The sequence below is a fragment of the Lepus europaeus genome, chromosome 4 (assembly GCF_033115175.1).
Source record: "Lepus europaeus isolate LE1 chromosome 4, mLepTim1.pri, whole genome shotgun sequence".
NCBI classification, from domain to species: Eukaryota; Metazoa; Chordata; class Mammalia; order Lagomorpha; family Leporidae; genus Lepus; species Lepus europaeus.
In genome coordinates this window covers 143,746,214-143,763,137 of record NC_084830.1, presented here as the reverse complement: position 1 = coordinate 143,763,137, position 16,924 = coordinate 143,746,214, and the positions used below count along the sequence as shown (strand labels likewise).

The 16,924-nt window shown below is 58.1% G+C and overlaps 1 protein-coding gene across 1 annotated transcript in view; it reads left to right on the top strand.

Annotated features, from left to right (window-relative positions):
* The first annotated feature begins 7,747 nt into the window (after positions 1-7,747).
* The window catches only part of SLC25A48 (solute carrier family 25 member 48), a 41,819-nt gene continuing 32,642 nt past the window's right edge, over positions 7,748-16,924 (top strand). The window contains exons 1-2 of the mRNA XM_062189954.1: positions 7,748-7,793; positions 13,051-13,094. Of these exons, the coding sequence (XP_062045938.1) occupies positions 7,748-7,793; positions 13,051-13,094 (90 nt within the window). The remainder of the gene's footprint in view (positions 7,794-13,050; positions 13,095-16,924) is intronic.

The following is a 16,924-nucleotide window of genomic DNA, read 5'->3' as shown; positions in this document are numbered from 1 at the left end:
GGCTGACTGGTCTGTTCTGGTTTGTTTTCCATGGGGTGGGGCTGGGCTTCATCTGGAGCTGGCATTGTCAGGCTCTCAGTGTCCCCAGGGAGACAAGCTGGGAGGGATCCACATGCACACTAGGGACTGGGGCCTGCTATGTCACGTGCAGCGCAAGTTCGTCCCATGTGCATGGCATCCAGGGTCCAGTAGGGACAGGGGGCCTGCAGCCACCTGTCGCCAGCTCCTAAGGGAGCCCGGGAGGCCTGGCGTGCTCATGGAGCTGATGAGGAGGCCCCTGGCATTTTCCAGGCTAATGCAGTCTCTGCAGGGAGAGGTCTTCAGGAAGGGTCTGGGCAGGGGATCCTGGGGAGGAGTTGGGCTGAGCTGCACCTGCGGTTTTCAGTTTGCTTCCCGTCTGCCCGGCAAGTGAGGGCTGGGAGCTGTCCGTGTGCTGATGTGGTGCGAACACACCTGGATACCCGGGCCTCGGCCAGGGCAAGGGGGACCATCCCCAGTGCCATCTTGTGTGCTGGCCATGGTGCTGAGGCACCACTGCCAGTCCCGCTGCCGTCCAGGGAATGTGTAGGCCCGGACTGGTAAACAGCCGGTGCGCGAATGCAGGCGGCGAGCAGGGGCGCCTGCGTCCGAATACCTCCTGGCTCTCATGTTCGGTGTGGTTCTGCTTAAATTAGATCACCGTCTTGTGTAATTGATGAGTTCAAAACTTGGTGGTTTAACACAGCAGTGAACACAAATTTCTCCACCAAGTGTCTAGGGCCAGGTGTCGGGGAGCATGTGGTGGCCTGTGGAGGGTCTCCACCCACTTCCCGTGGGGCGGGACTGAGGCCATCACCCACGGACTCGCGTCCTCACCCAACCCTGTCACCAAAGTTGTCAGGAAGCAGACTCGGACTTTGCAGCCTCTCCCTCCCATGGCCGCGGGGGCCTGGGGCCAGCCACCCCCCCCCCACCCCGCCGCCTGACAGCCTCTGCTCCCCGCTGTGGCCTGCCGCGCCCTCCCCACCACCACCACGGGTCAACACCCAGCTCTCTGAGGCTTCAGCCCAAGCGCCCCCTTCTCCCCCCAGCTGCGGGGTCTGCTTTCTGACCTCCCTACAGTGCCGGCCACCTCTGCTCTTCCATGGTCAGGCCCAGCGTGAGGTTCCCGCTGTCCCCTAGCCCTACAGCTGGTGTCTGAAGGCAGCAGGGCGGAGGAGAGTCACACCGTGGAGGAGACTCACTGCCCGTTCCTGACCAGTGCTGCCACCTCCTCGGCCTCCAGGCAGTGTAGCTCCCGGGGGGCTCGGGCAGGTGCACAGCACGGCTTCTACATGCGACCTGGTGCTTTCCCAGGTGTCTTCTCCCACAAACATTCCATAACCGCAGCTCTCCCCAGCCTGGCCTCCTGGTCCCCTGGCCTGCCCAGCCTTCCCTGCACTCGACAGCAGCTCATGGCACCTGTTCTCCGGCCTCGGCCATCAGGACCCAGTTAGGGAAGAAGGGATGGAGGGCAGCCCAGGGCACCAGGATGGCACTTGGGGAAGGCTGATGACCGAGCCGCCTGCCCCGCGGCCCCAGGAGCCCCAGGACCATGCTCCATTTGGCCAGCATTAACCTTGCCTTGCTGACAGTGGAGAAACCAACGCAGAGAAGTTGGGACGCTTACCAGAGGGGCAGAAAGGGGCAGCAGCCTTTGGGAAAGTCATTTCCATTTCTGAGTCTTGGCCAGGGGGCAGTGGTCACTCACAAGCTTGTGTCCTCGGCTCGGACAGCAGGATGAACCCATAATCCTCCCCTGCTGGCTGTGTGGCTTTGGAGAAATTGCTTAGCCTCTCTGAGCCTCATTCTCCTCCCCCAAAAATGGAGAACTGCCCCGCACAGTCAGTGCAGTGGTCTAAGTGGAGTGCACAGCCTGTCAGCTCGGAGCCCTGAGGTGGAAGAGCCCTGGCCAGTGCGGCTCCATTGAATCAAGGCAGGTGCAGAGGTGGGGACGGCAGGGGGTGCGTCTATCCATGGCGGTGCCCTCCCTGCAAAGAAACTCAGACCAGTCCCCACAGAGCCCTTCAGGGGTTCACCCTGGCACCCTCGGGCTCCCATCTGAGCCTCCTGAATCAGCACCTCATTCATTGCCCAAGAATATGCTGAGCCTGTTTCCCCCGGGGGGAGTAGGTCGGGAAACACCCCGAGGAGCAGCCAAGCCCAGCTCACCCAGCAGCAGCACCAAGTGCTGTGCGGCAGTGCCCTCTTCTGGCACGTCAGGGTACGACGCCGCGGCTGCACTATGGATTCTCAGGCCCCTATGGACAGCACGGAAGAGGGAAGCCTCCCTCCCTCCCAAAAGACAAAGGAGGAAATCAAGGCCTAGATTTTCCCAGGAGCCTCAGTGCCAGGCCCAGGGTGCAGGTTACTCTGCCCCTCCTATTGTAGCCTTTAGCTTGTCCCCTGACTGCCAGCACCACACTGGACGGGCGGTGGGTCACCTGCAGCCTGAGCAGGCCCTGACCCCCCTTCTCCTAGAGATGTCAATCAGCGAAGGAGTCCCACTGCCCATGACAGGTGCACGCGGCACCTCCAACATCACATATGCCCTTTTCCTTTCCGCAGCCACAGCGGGGAGCAGGGGCAGTTGGGCCGGAGTGGCTGGCCCCGGACCCCCGTCACTGTGGGAGGGAGACATTGCAAGGTCTGAGTCTGCTTCCTGAGAACTTTGGTGGCAGGGTTGGAACCTGGGGGAAGGACTGCCAGCTGCCCGGGGGCCAGGGCAGGAATAAAGCAGCAGGAACCACAGCGTGTGCCGGCCGTGCAGTCACTCAGTCACACCCAGCTGCCAGCAGCTGCCGCCCACCTCTGTACAGTAGAGCCCAGGAAAATGGCAGCGGACACATGCCTCAGATCCTGCCCCCCTGGAGCAGGCAGCCAGTGCACAGGGACTGTGCAACACGGCCAGGGCTACAGGGAGAAGCAGGAGTGCCTCAAGAAAGGCCTAGGCCTTGCAGGGGTCTGGAGAGGACGTCTCAACTTAGAAGGGGGAAAGGGAGAAACTGGGAAGGGCAGGGAGAAGGCGCTGCCAGCAGCGAACATCACCTGTGCAAAGGCCCCGGGGCTGAGGCTGGGCTTTTGTGAGCTCTGGGGAAGGCCCAAGGAGAAGCCCCATTCTCGGGACTCATGTGGTGGCCTCTTCAGCCTGACTTGCAGCTGGGCTGCCTGTTTGGCTGCCAGCTGTGGGCAGGCCCTTCAGGCTCTGCCCTGTGGCCGCCCCATAGAAGGCCTAGCTGACTGACAGCTAACCGGGCTCTGCAAGTCCAATGTCCTGTTCTCAGTGGGCTTACAGCCTGGGAGGCCAAGAGCAGGGGCAACTACTACATATATGCAGGGGCAGAGAACTGGGCTGCTGGGGTATGAGAAGGGAAAAGGCAGTCAGACCCAGGCCCACAGACCTGGGCACGCCAGCCTGGGGTCTGGAATCCATTCCCAAGGCCACGCCAAATCAACACACAGAGGAGGGCAGGAGTGGGTTTGCAGTTTCAGAAGCTCAGAGTGCAGCAGCCAGAGGGTGGCCATGGCCTGGGGCAGAGGGACCCCGGGGCTCTGCCCACCATCGTCAACGGAGGCTGGATGTCGGGGTCATGGAGAAGGCAGAACCTCAAGACTCCACGGCTGGTGAGCCGAGGCCTCATGAGATGCAGGAGCAGCAGATGACGGGCAGGGCTCTGGCAGCGTGGGTTGAGGCCCACATCTCGGGGGTGGGGGGGTGGGGCTGGAGGAGGAGCCCTGCGGGGAGTACACCACACACAGGATTCATCAAGCAGTGCTTGATGTAAACCTGGGGCCTTCCAGGTGGAGGTGCCGGGGAGAGGCGAAGTTGTAGGCTCAGCAGTGAGTCATGGGGCTGGGATAGGAGGGCTGAGCGGCAAGGCTGGGGAGGGTCCCAAGGAATCCTGTGTTGAAGGATGCTTAGGAGATGAGAAGGCAGCAGCACAGCGGGGCAGGAGGCGAGGGCAGGCCCCTCCCCACAGCGGCTGGCTCAGGAGCAACAGGTGGCACAGGGAGGACCATGCCTCAGCTGAGAGTGGGGCTGGGGAGGTGAGAACCATGGGACTGGGTAGACTCGGGGTGCAGCCCTGAGACCGCGGTCTGGGGAGCCTTCCACGACAGCCTCTGGGCTCCCCACACCATTTCCTCTCTCATGCAGACCTGCCCCAAAGCCGAGGCTGCACCTCCAGGTGCTGCTGCCCAAAAGGCCCAAGCATTCTGTGCCTTGGTTTCCTTGCCTGGGTGGTGCTTGCCAGCTGCCCAGCTCTGTCCCAGGGCAAATGTAGAGGTGAATGACAGCCCCACTGTCACTAGCTCTGCTCCCCAGGGCCAGCATCATGCTGGGTCCCATGGCACGGGGAGCCTGTGGCTCTCCAGGCCTGTCCCATGGAGCCGCTGCTGAACCTCGAGCTCTCCCCCAGCTCCTGCATGTCTGGGGAGTGGATTCAGCAAGCCTCTCTGCAAAGGAGCCCTAGCCTCTGTTCTTGCAGCTGTCCAAGCGGTGCTTGCTGAGCCAGGAAGCCACCGGGCTGCCAGGGGCTCTGCCTGCCAGCTCAGGACCTCCCAGGGGGCACTGCCACAGGACCATGGGGCTGACAGTCTGCCTGCACTGCTCAGGGATGCTGGCAAAGAGTGGGCTCTGGGCATTGGCAGGCGTCCCCCTGTGGACTTGCTCCAACAGGGTTCCCTGAAAGGCCACTCCCGGGGTGCCCTTCCGTTCTCCTAACTGTACTGGGCACAGACTCCAGGACGGGCAGGCGCAGCTACCCCAAAGCCCAGCCTGAGTGAGTCACCGTGTGTGCAGGGAGTTGAGCCTGGGGCTGGGGTGTGAGGCTTTCACTGCTTTGCTGGGCTGCACAAGGCCCCCGCCCCCACCCCCACGCTGGCCTGGCCTGCAGCTCCATCCTGCCTGGCCCTCAGCACTGCTCCCCAGCCCCCGTACCCAGACACAGGGCACTCTCTTTGTGCCAAGAGGGGAGGGAGAGGGGGGACAGGTGATCTGATTCTACCCTCGGTGGGCCTTTTGGATGATGGGACACAGATGTGATGTGGACAAGAACGTGCCCAGCAGAGGCCCCTTCCTCCTGACCACAGCCCTTACATCCTTGCCACCCATGGGGTGTCTCGGTGGGAGCCCAGCCAAGGCCCTGCTGGAAACTCTCAGAGTGCCAATGTCTCACATGCTCCCAGGGGACAACGCCTCCACGTAGAGGCCCTCATGGGCATAGGCGTCCTGCAGCGGGCTGGCTGGCTGCCGGGCCCACTCACAGAGCCAAGGCCAGGGCTGGGTCAGGGTGCACAGTGCGGTCTGAGCCAGGTCCTAAGAGTTAGACATGATTCCTGACTTTCAGGTCTCTGAGCACAAGGCACCACGTGGGACACGATGGGCTGGCCAGAGACATCACCGTGCAGGGGTGGGCTGGGGAGAGGAGTCCCCCACGGATTGGAATCAGTGCTGTCACTCTGGGCACCGACCCAGTGCCGTCTCAGGAGGGGTGGCTGGATGAGAAGGGGCAGGTGAGAGGCATCGGGGTGGAGGGCAGCTGCGGTCTCTAGGTTGTCACTGTTGCCTGGTGGCTGTGGGATGACACTGTTAGACTTGCACCTGTCCAGCCTCAGTTTCCCCTGTGGACCCGGGGTGTGTCAGCCAGGACCTGTTCCTAGGTGCAGTGTAAGCCTCCACACCTGTGGCTTCTGTGTCCGAGGATGGGACCAGCCTCCCATCCGCAGTGTGGGGAGGAGGGGCGGGGCTGCCTCTGTGCTGAGTGCGGAGACCTTGTCTCCTTGTACTGGCAGCTTGTGACCTGGCACCGGCCTGTAGCAGTGTTGTAAGTAACCTGGGGGTGACTGGGAGTGCAGGGGAGCAGGGTGTGGGTTGTATGCAAACACCAACCCACAGTGTGGGGTCTTGGGCACCCACACGTTTGGTCGTCCTGGAGTAAAACCTCTCCTCCCCCCAGAATCGGAATGAGGACCGCAGTAGAGAACTGTGCGGTCAGCCTGGGCAAGTGTGAAATGCACAGGACAGGCCCGTGTGGTGCACATTCCAGGCAGGAGTCGAAGTTACAGCCTAGAGTGGCATTTCTTCTTCTTCTGGGAAACCTTAGATTTTCTCTTAAGGCTTTCACTGGATTGGATGAGGCCCACCTGGGTTATCAAGGGTGCTGGCCTTGGCTTGAGGTCAGCTGATTAGGGTGTTAATTACGTGTACAAAACACCTTGTTGACAACACCCCAGGGAGTACTTGGCTGAGTCCCTGGTACCACAGCCTTGTGAGTGCACACAGAATGCTGACCGTCGGGGAGTTGGCACTGGCCAGGCGCTGGCAGGTGCCGTGAGGACTTGGGAACATGCAGGTGAGGCCCATAGCACGGACTCTGGCCCTGGACTTGTGAGGGCACTCAGGCCGCGCTGGCAGTTCTTGGAGGCCTCATCCCTCAGGAAGGTCTGGCCAGGGCAGGCTGACAGTTTTCAGGGCTCTGGGAATTCCCCGCTGGCCAGGGTGGCTCTCGGCAGCTCCATGTGGGGTTTCAGTTCTCAGCCCTTCGCTGGGGCCGCCGATCCGTCCTCGGACAGCTAATCCTAAACCACAGCAACTTCTGTCACCTCCCTGGGGCCAGTTTTCTAAAGGATTAACGTCACACACCACACACACCCAGCATAAACCACCACCGGTGAGGATTTGCAGCGGGACGGCTCCAGGCCCCTTCTTCCGCCCCCAGGATACCGGAACCCGAGGACACTCAGTGCATAACCCACACACAGCCTCATCTCGCGATGGCCTGACACCGAATGCATTGTCAGCGGACGGGGAAGGGCTGTTGTACCGCACTGCTTAGGGAATTTTCACAGCAAGTCCGTGCTGGCTCAGTACAGACCCCATGATTTCCCCCAAGTGTGCTTGGTCCACAGTTTGGTTTATCCTCAGGTGTGGGGACACAGAGGACAGCTATGACCGCTGATTTGCATATGTCAAATGGGCTGAGCAGTACCCTCCCACACACATACAGAGTGCCCAGAGCGGGTGAGCCCAGGCCCAGGGACGGGCACGGCAGCTGTACTAGTGGCTAATGTTTGCTTAGAGCTGTCTCTGGGGCTGGGCAATTTTTCCACGTGTTGTTTCAATGATTCCTTAATAGGTGAGGTTCTTAACCCAGGCAGTGGCGGGTGAGGCAGGTGGGAGTCTGCAGGGCAGGGCCCCGTGTGCCCTGTGTACTCACAGCCAGGTTTTCCACCGCTTCTATCAGCTCCCCGAGAATGATGAGCTGATGGTCACAGCTGGGGCAGGCTGCAATCTCACTGTAACGGTAGGCGTGTCTTCAGGTAAATAATCCCCTTCCAGAAACTCTTCCTGACCTTGGATAAAGCCTCTCCCCTCCCGGAGTCCTGTAATGAACTTTGCAAAAATGTCCCTGAAATCACAGCCCGCCTGCCCAAGCGGTGTGGGCAGTCACAGGCGAGGGCTGGCACTTCGGCTGAGGCCAGGGCAATGCTGCCTGGCCCTCCTGCCCCGGGCGCCCTCCTCCTGCCGAGTTGCTGCGCCTTTAAGGTCCACTGGGGGCGTGATGTCAGCAGCACTTGGAGAGGTGACTGGGGACCGGGTTTGGAATAGACCTGCTGGGTGCGCTCCCAGTCTGCTCCTTGCTTGTCGCCGCCGGCCATGCGCCGCGGACCCTGAGTGGACACTGCCCGGGCTCTGGGAGGGCGAGCGCCGCCCCGCGCCGCCTCGGCCATGGGCAGCTTCCAGCTGGAAGACTTCGCGGCGGGCTGGGTCGGGGGTGAGTGTCTCCTGGGACCTGGGAACCGAGGGCGCCCGCCGGCTGTTCGCACCCAGGGCTCAGGGCTAGGGAACTTGGCAACCCCGTGCACTCCTGCGTCCTCCCGGGCGGCCCCACAGGTTCCTACCTGCCACCCGAGCGACACCCGCGGGCTCCGCAGCGCTTCGCCCCGGGCTGGGCGCTTGCCTGGAAGGGAAGACCTGAGGGCCTGGGTCCGGTAATGATTAAACTGCCCGCCCCCGCCGCAGTCAGGGCAACTTCCCGACACGGGGGACGTGGCTCGAAGGAACTTGTGTGAGGGTGGCACTTGGGTGGGGGCCCCAGGGCGCAGGCTGTCGGGGAGCCCACCTTCGTGCGCACAGAACACAGAGCATCGAGCCAGGCTCCAGCCGCTGCCAGCTGTCAGAGCCCAGCTTCCTCTGCCGCCGCCCCGCCGCCCCGCCGCCCCGCCTCCCCTACCGGATCCTCCCGCTGACGCTCCGTTTCTCCGGGTCTACCGCTCTCTTGGTGGAGTTGGGCTGGGGCTTTCCAAGTTGTTTGCTTGCTGTTAAAAGGATCTTTCTCTGTTAAGCCGTATAAACTGAGTATCCCACAAGGGATCGTGGTACGTGCAGCCCCTCCCCAAATAGCCCGAGGTCCGGGCACCTCCCCCTCGTGGCCAGAGCCCCCTGCCTGGCGCCTTCCCAAACAGGGGTGGCTCCTGTGGCAAAGGTCGGTGGAATAGGCTCTTCCGCCTTGAGACAGAAGAGTAGGGTACGCAAAGCAGCAAGGTGTGACGGGGTAGGGCATCCATCAGAACGGGTGAGCACCTCTGCAGACAGAATCAGAGAGTGCCTGGCCATCAGACTGGGCGAAGCAGGGCGATGTGGTTGGATGAAGAGAATGCCCCTGACGGGCCAGGTGTGCATCTCAGGAGAGAGCCAGGAGCTCAGTCTGTATTCAGACAGGGCTGAGAAGGGCGTGAGGTCCAGTTCTTGCCGCTCTTTCTCCTGCCTCCCACCCACAAGTAGGCGAAATTCCTTGTGTTCTCAGACTGGGCAGCCCACCTGGCAGAGGAGATGACCCTGGAGCACTTCTGGCAGTAGAAGGCAGTGAAGAATTTTTTAAAGACTTATTTTATTTGAGAGGCAGAGTTAGGGAGAGGGAAGGTGGCGGGGGGCGGGGGGCGATCTGGTTCACTTCCCAAATGGCTGTAACTGCCAGAGCTGGGCCAATTTGAAGCTAGGAGCCAGGAGCTTTTTACGGGTCTCCCACACGGGTACAGGGACTCAAGCAATTAGGCCATCTTCTGCTGCCTTCCCAGGCCTTCAGCAGGGAGCTGGATTGGAAGTGGAGCAGCCTGGACTCGAACTAGTGCCCATGTGGGATGCTGGCGCTGCAGGTGGTGACTTTACCCACTATACCACAGTGCCAGCCCTGGCTGTGAAGATTTTATTGCCCAATGTCATGGGACAGTAGCTCCTAAACTGCTGGGCAGAGAGGATTCTGCTGGGGAGCTTTCTTTAGTGTGTGTGGGTTGGGAGGTGGGACCACCTGTAAAGTTCCTGGGGCTGGGCAGGGCTTTGTCGGGTGAGATTCTGGGCTGCTCCCCAGGCTGTGGGAGACTTTGTGACCCTTGGGCCCCTCACACACACACACACACAGGGCCGTTTCTCACTTCCTACCTAACAGCCTCACCTGCGCACAAGGCTCTCTAGCATCCCCGGGCTCTTTGACGGGACAGTCCTTTAGCATTTAGAGGGGCAGGAGGACAAGGGCGCCTCTTGGCTCTGCTGTCCCTCAAACGACCAGAGCAGCTTCAGAGGGGCTGCAGGTGGCTTGCAGGGCTATGGGTAGCCCCAAACGTGTGACTGCAGGGTCTCCCAAGCCAGCACCCTGGCAAGCAGGGGCATGGCCTTCTCTGAGACCACCCTTATTTTGTCCATGTTAGCACACCTGTAGAAAAATGATTATCTGAAACACATAATTAGACCTTCCCACCACTGGTTCACTCTCTAACTGCTTACAAGAGCTAGGTGTAGGCCAGGCTGAAGCCAGGCACCCAGACCTCCAACTGGTCTCCCACATGGATGGCAGGAACCAAGTATTTGCACTGTTGCCTGTTACCTCCCAGGATGTGTGTTAGCAAGAAACTGGATCAGCAGCAGAGTAGCTAGGAGTTGAACCCAGGAGCTGTTATATGAGCTGCAAGCTTCCCAAGCGTTGTATTAACCACTGCACCAAATGGCTGTCCACATGTGTATTTCTACATCAACTTTATCAGTTTATTTTACATTGACCCATTTCAAGTGCACAGTTTTCAAGTGGTTTTTAGCAACCTCACCAAGGAGTCTGAGTAAATGGGTTTCAGAGCATTTTCCCTCCACTGTGAGATCCCCAGCTCACTGACAATGCTGCTGCTGCTGGCTCCTTGTCACCGAGACAACCACCCAGCTCCTGTCTGGAAATGTGCCTTTCCTGGGTATTTTCCACCATTGGGATTCCTCTGTGTGTGGTCTCTTGGGTCTGTTGATATGTATCTTATTAGTATAACAACCCCAGGGAGGTGGGTCCTACTGCGTCTCCATTTGCAGATGGGGAAATCAAGATACAGAGATGTATCTTGCGTGGGCACTAGGCTCTATCTCTTTAACCCCCACACTGGGCCAAGACTGTTGCCTTTCTTAACCACCTTGCATGACATAGACCTCACTGTTCAATGCTGCAGGTTGCATTTACAGGTCTCTGAGCTCGTGTGGTCTGGACACCACCGATCTGATGTTACCATTTTAAAAAGTTCTGAAGTGCTCAGCTTTCACATGGCAGGGCCACTGAGTGAGCAGGGAGCTGTGGGCCCATTGCTGAGGCCACTGTGCTGGGATGAGCACCAGAGCCTTGCTACCCTCCTTCGAGCCTGTGTCTCTGCAAGTGGCCAGGGGTAGGGGGGCAGGCTCGACCTCCAGGACACAATGGCTGCTGCTGCCCGCAGCTCTCTGCCTTTGCCCAGTGCAGTGGAAAGAAGGAGGTGAGAGAGGACAGGAGGCCTGGAACAAAGGAACGATTGTTCTGGGATTGGCTGGTGTCCCTGCAAATATCTAATATTCCAGGCCCCCTTCCCGACCTTACTTGGTTAAGTCACCTGTAGCAGCAGAGGCATCTCCCTCAGCATCACTGGGCCAGGGAATCTGGCTTTGAGCGACAGCTTCTGTTTCTTTTGTTTTTCTTTTTTTTTTTTTAGATTTATTTATTTATTTACTTGAAAGTCAGAGTTAAAGAGAGAAGGAGAGGCAGAGAGAGAGAGAGAGAGAGAGGTCTTCCATCTGCTGGTTCACTCCCCAGTTGGCCACAATGGGTGGAGCTGGGCTGAGTTAAAGAGAGAAGGAGAGGCAGAGAGAGAGAGAGAGGTCTTCCATCTGCTGGTTCACTCCCCAGTTGGCCACAATGGGTGGAGCTGGGCTACCCAATGAGGTAGTGTGTACCTGCTACCAATAACAGGCAGCCATGAGCCACAAGACAGCATCTCAGCCCCCCTCAAGGGACCATGGAGACGGTGAGCTGTACCAGCCCCAGAACTGTACTCTCCAGGTTTCTGTAACTAAACTCTAGTGTTTTCACAACAAGGGAATTACCTCCCAGACAGATTTCTCAGAACATGTCCCTGTGGTGGAGTGGTGCATGGCTGTGTTTTCTTCCTTTACACCTGGTTCCATCCTGTGCAAGCCTCAGTCGCGTGTCCTGAGTGGAGCTCCTGCAACACTTCTGCTCTGGCCTCCCCTGACCCACAGATCCTTGTGGGCTCTGATCAACTCTCCAGCATTCATTGTGCTTGAGTTTAATATTTAATATGACCCTGTACTCATTAAACCCTCCCTCCCGTTGCCCCTGCCTTCTGCCCTGGCAGCCGCTAGTCTGGTTTCTGATTAGTGGATTTACCCATCCTGGATAACTTATGGGAGTGGGATTCTACAGCAGTCACCTTTTGCTTCTGGCCCTTTTAATTTAGTAGAAGGCTTTGCAGCTCATTCGTGTCTTAGCATGGAACAGTAAGTTCCTTTTTATAGCTCAATAATATTCCATTGCATATTGTACCCAGTTTCTTTACTATGCATCAGTGGATGGACATTTGGGTGTTTTTGCACTTTTTCTGTTGTGGCCTTGAACATGCATGCACATACACTTGTTTGTGTACCTGTCCTCAATTCTTGGGTGTCTACCAAGGAGTAGAGTTGCTGGGCTGTGAGTGATTCTGTGTTTAACTGTTTTGAGGGGAAGGTTTTCCCCATTGGTGAAAGTTCCAGTTCTGTAAATCCATGCTCAAACGTGTTAGTTTCCCTTTTTATTTTTTTTAAATCTGCCCATCCTAGTGGGTGTGAAAGGGACTTGAATTGTGATTTTTATTTAAAGAAGTTTTTTTAAGGTAGAGTGTGTTTTTTTACTCTTGATATTTGCCTGTGTTAAAATATTTTTAATATTTTCCCATTCTGTGTTTGTAGTGACTTTCCTTTTCTAAAAATAATAATGTATGTATTTGAAGATTAGGGGGAAAGAGAGAAAGTGAGAGAGAAATAGAGAGATCTTCTATATGCTGGTTTACTTCCCAAATGCCCACAACAGCCAGCGCTAGGTCAGGTCAGACCGAAGCCGGGAGCAGGTATTCAGTCTAGGTCTCCCATGTGCGTGCCAGGGAGACCTCACACCTCCTGCCAGGGTGTGCGCTAACAGGAAGCTGGGGTAGGACCCAGACCGAGGCACTCTGACCTGGTATGTGGGTGTCCCAAGCAGTGGCTTAACCGGTGGCACTACCACCCCTGCCCCTGTGTTCACTTTCTTGTGTTCCTTTGATGTACAAAGCTTTTAATTTTGTGAAGTGTGATTTCTCTGTTTTTCATATGTCCTCAGAGTCATATCTAAGGGTTCACTGAGGATTTTTCCCTGTGTTTTAGTCTGAGTTTTGTAGTTTAGCTCACGCATGCCTTTGATCTGTTTGGTATAATTTGTATATGGCATGGAGCGTGTGTGTGGCGGATCTAACCACATTCTTTTGCCTGTGAGTACCCCACGTCCCAGCACCTTTCCTCCCTTTTTTTGGGGACCCTTGCTCTTGATGTAGGGCCCAGGGTCAATTCCCTGCATCCTGGCTTCCTTGTTGCCTGAGCCAGTATCTAGCACGCAGGAGGGCTCCTCTGGTGACAGACTGCTGATGCACAGGCCTGATCCCTTTGTCCTGCCCCCGAGGGGTCCAGGGCTGAGTGACCAAGTTCTCTTCTCTGATCCACAGGTGCTGCCAGCGTCATCGTCGGCTACCCTCTGGACACCGTCAAGGTACCAAGGCCGTCTTTCCCATGCCTCTGGGCCTGTGCCTGCTGTTGCTGATTCTCTGGGAGTCTCCAGCCCCTGGGGTGGGGCATTGGCTCCAATGGTTTGGTTTTAGTGACCCACCCCTGCCTGCAGCCTTTTACGAGTTGGTGGGGGAGGGGCCGGGGCCCTGGTGAGCAGTGTCTGCCAAGTCCCGCTGCAGCTGAACAAGGGTTGGATCTTAAGATTTAGGCGATTACAAAGCTATGCCAGGCACAGGGGACAGCATGGGCAAAGGCCAGCACAGCCCGTTCTGTTGGTGCCTCAAGTTCCTGGGGGCAGCTGTGGGTCAGAGTCGAGCACAGGCAGGTCAGAATGTCACGTTAGGGCTGCGGACCAGGCTTGGCAGCGGTAACCCATTTCCACGTGATGAGCCACGTGGGGCTGGGGGACCACCAGGATGGGCAGGCACATCCTGGACTTGGGATGCTCCCTCAAAAGGGAAGGGGCTTGTCCCAGGTCACACAAGTTAGGAGCTGGGGAGTAAGATGCAAAGGGGGGCTCTCTGCAACCACCCCTCTCCTCCCCTACCCCTCCCCCCCGCCACCTGAGCCAGTGGTAAGCAGGACTCAGAGCCTCACCTGGGGAGCGTGGCCATACATAGGACCTCCCTACCATGACTTCCTGAAGCTCTGCCTCCCCATGTGCCCATGAAGCTCTGGGCTCTTCTGTAGCGTGCTCTGACTCCCTCCCCTTCCCCCACCCCTCCTCTCAGGGAGATAGCCCCTCCTAGGGCAGAGCTCATGTACCCTCTCCTTAGCCTACCTGTCTCAGATATTTAAAGAAATGCTTCAGGTGGTAACAAGGGGGGTGGCAGGCAGAGTCCAGTGGCAAGAGAGACGCTAGCAGATCTCTGCCCCGGGATGCTGTAGGCTTCTGTTTTAGGAGGGAGGAGAAAGAGATGCAGAGTTCAGGGATCTCCAGATCTCAGCACCCCAAAGTGGACTTGGCCCTCTGGCCAGCCTGCCTCACTGGTCAGTGCCCAAGGCATGATGTTGCTGCTGGCCCAGAACCCCTGGGGAGCAGGCCCACAATCCTCCCTCCGCGGTGTAGGTCCTCTAGGCCAGGCCTTGCCCTTGGCCGGCTCAGATCCTCTTCTGGTTAGGTTGAAGCTGCCAAGAGCTGTGCCTTCTGCTTGGGCTGCCTGGAATTCAGAACAGAGGGTGCTGGAGGCCCCCGGGGCTAGGGACAGGAGAGGCCTGACTTGAGAGAGGGTTGTGGCTGCTCTGGATGCCAAGGCTGGGGCCACCCTGGTCAGCTGGCTGCCTGGGCACAAGAGCCAGTGAAAGCTGGGGTGCTGGCATGCAGGGAGCACTTGCAGAGAGAGGGGGCACTCTCAGGCCCTCACTAGGTCCATGCCCTGTGGCCATTTTCACAAGCTGTGGGGACTTCAGCAAACATGTACAGTAACTGCAAGGAAGTAGTTTGGAACCTCGGGTTTACAAAGGCTGAAACCACAGTTACTGCCATCCCAACACGGATGTAGGAGTCCATCACTCACTGAGCACCTACTGTGTGCACTGCACAAAGCCAGGCTACCTCATGTGTGGGCCGGTCCTTATGGTTGGTGAATTCAGTGTGTTTCAGATTTAGCTGGTGTGAGGATCTTTCAGGAGGGCTGCAAATGGGTAGGAATCCCTCAGCCATCGAGGGTTCTGTGGCTGGGTTTCTGGGGGCCGTGTTCCCCAGCTGGGTTTCTGCTGGCCCTGTTCCCACACTTACTGCTGGGGCCAAGGGTCGAGGCTTTGGGGGGTGCCAGTCAGGCAGGGGCAGCAGGCAGCCTTGGCCCCCAGGAGGGTGTGCTTGCTCTGCAGAGGGCCGGTCCTCGTGAGTCACAGAACCAGTAGCCTCCTGGGAGGAGGAGTTCAGTGAAGGAGCTGATTTGCAGGACCCCACGCAACGCCAGCCATGTGGTTGTGTCCCCGAGGAGGAAGAGGTGAGGGGCTGGCAGGGCTGGGTGAGAAGCCCTCTGACTGGGTGTGATAGGGACCTGCTGCTTATCTGCCAGGTGCCTCCCATTAGCTGTCCTTGGGCACAGGTGCTTTTAGGCCACTGATGGGCGGTAATTAGGAAACAGGGCACGCATGAGGCGTTACAGGCAGTGGGGGAAGCCAGGCCCCTGATAGCACAGGTGATGACACTAGCAGTGGCTGTGGCATCTCTGAATGGGAGAGTCAGCGATGGCCTCTCCGCATGGGTGGTGGCCAAGTTGAGACTCAGATGATATGGAGGAGCCAGCTGGGGAGTTCAGGGCCAGGATGAGAGGCTGATGGGGGAGGGACATGGTGGCAAAGGCCTGAGCCCATGAAGAGGCCTCCAGGTCAGTTCTCACAGCAGACAAAGGACCAGTATGAATGCTGTGAGGTGTGCACGGGGTGTGGTGTGGGTGCTGTGAGAAGCCTGGGATGCCTGCCCCACCCAGGTTCTCATGCTTGGAGCCCACCAAGGAGGTCTCTGCAGCGAGTTCGTGTCTGCAGTGGACTGACCAGGCTCTCGAGGCTTCCTAGAGGTAGCACCCATGCTAGGCTCTCGCCAGGATGCTCAGAGCCACGCCTGGCTCTGGGACACCTCCGCCACCTCTGTGGCAGCTGTGGATGACCACTGAGCCCTCTCTGCCCACTGCAAGGGCTACCATTGCCCTATTGGTGGCCTCTGACTGCCCCTAGTGAGCACACAGGGCCACCCGGAGCTGGTTACAGCTCTGGGTGAGTACCTGCTGACGTCTGCCCAGCACAGGGCGCCTACTGGGGCCTTGGGGAGGCTTGGAAGACTCCAGTGCTGTCCTTGGAGCAGTTCCCGGCTTCCCCGCCCTCCCAAAGTCACCTAACTCGTTTGTGGTGTGTCCCACCCAGGGCTCACGTGACAAATAGACAGACCAGGTGTGAAGCAGTGTGGCTGAGCCAGGAGGCAGGCTCTGGGTGTGAGCCTGTTGTTTGCAGGGAATTCAGCAGGACAGTCCCAAGCCCTGGCTTTCAGACAGTGGGGTTGTTCCTGGGACACACTGGTAGACACACTAACTCAATAGTTGCTATGTTTAGGAACATTATTTGTTTTATTTTTTTTTTTTTTAACTATTTGAAGGTCAGAGTTAGAGAGTGTTCCACCTGCTGCTTCACTCCCCGGATGGCCTCAGAGGCTAGCACTGGGCCAGGCGGAAGCCAGGAGCCAGGAGCTACATCCGGGTCTCCCAGGTGGGTGGCAGGGGCCCAAGCACTTGGGCCTTCTTCTACTGCCTTCCCAGGCCTTTAGCAAGGAGCTGGACTGGAGGTAGAATGGCAGAGTCATGAACGTGAAGAATGATGAATCCATGCAGTGCCAGCCCCAGGAACATCGTTCTGTATCAGTTAAGTTTTTCTCTTCTTGTGATACATTTAGCTGGATTTTAGCCACTTGGAGAGTGAGTTCGAGGTTCCCCAAATTCAGTGGTGTTTCTCTTGGGATTCTGGGGGTCCCTCAGAGACATAGCTATTCCCCCACATGGCCTCCTCGGTTGACTGACAAGGGGCAGCCTGACCCGGTCCTCCATGGTGTCCTATGGCGGGCACAGGGCTGAGGTGCCCCAGTGAGTTGGTGCCATGGCGACATCATTGACTTGGGTGCGAAAGATGTAACTGCAAGGAACCAGGCAGGGGAGGGGTCAGATTCCCTTCCTTGGATCAATGCAGCAAACGGTGAGAACCCTGGTGACTTGACGGAGCAGAAATGTATTCCTTCCCCAGCTCCAAGATCAGGAGTTCAAAGTCAAGGTAGTGGCTGCTGCCAGAGGCCGTGAGGGGCACCGTCCTGTGCCTCTCCCC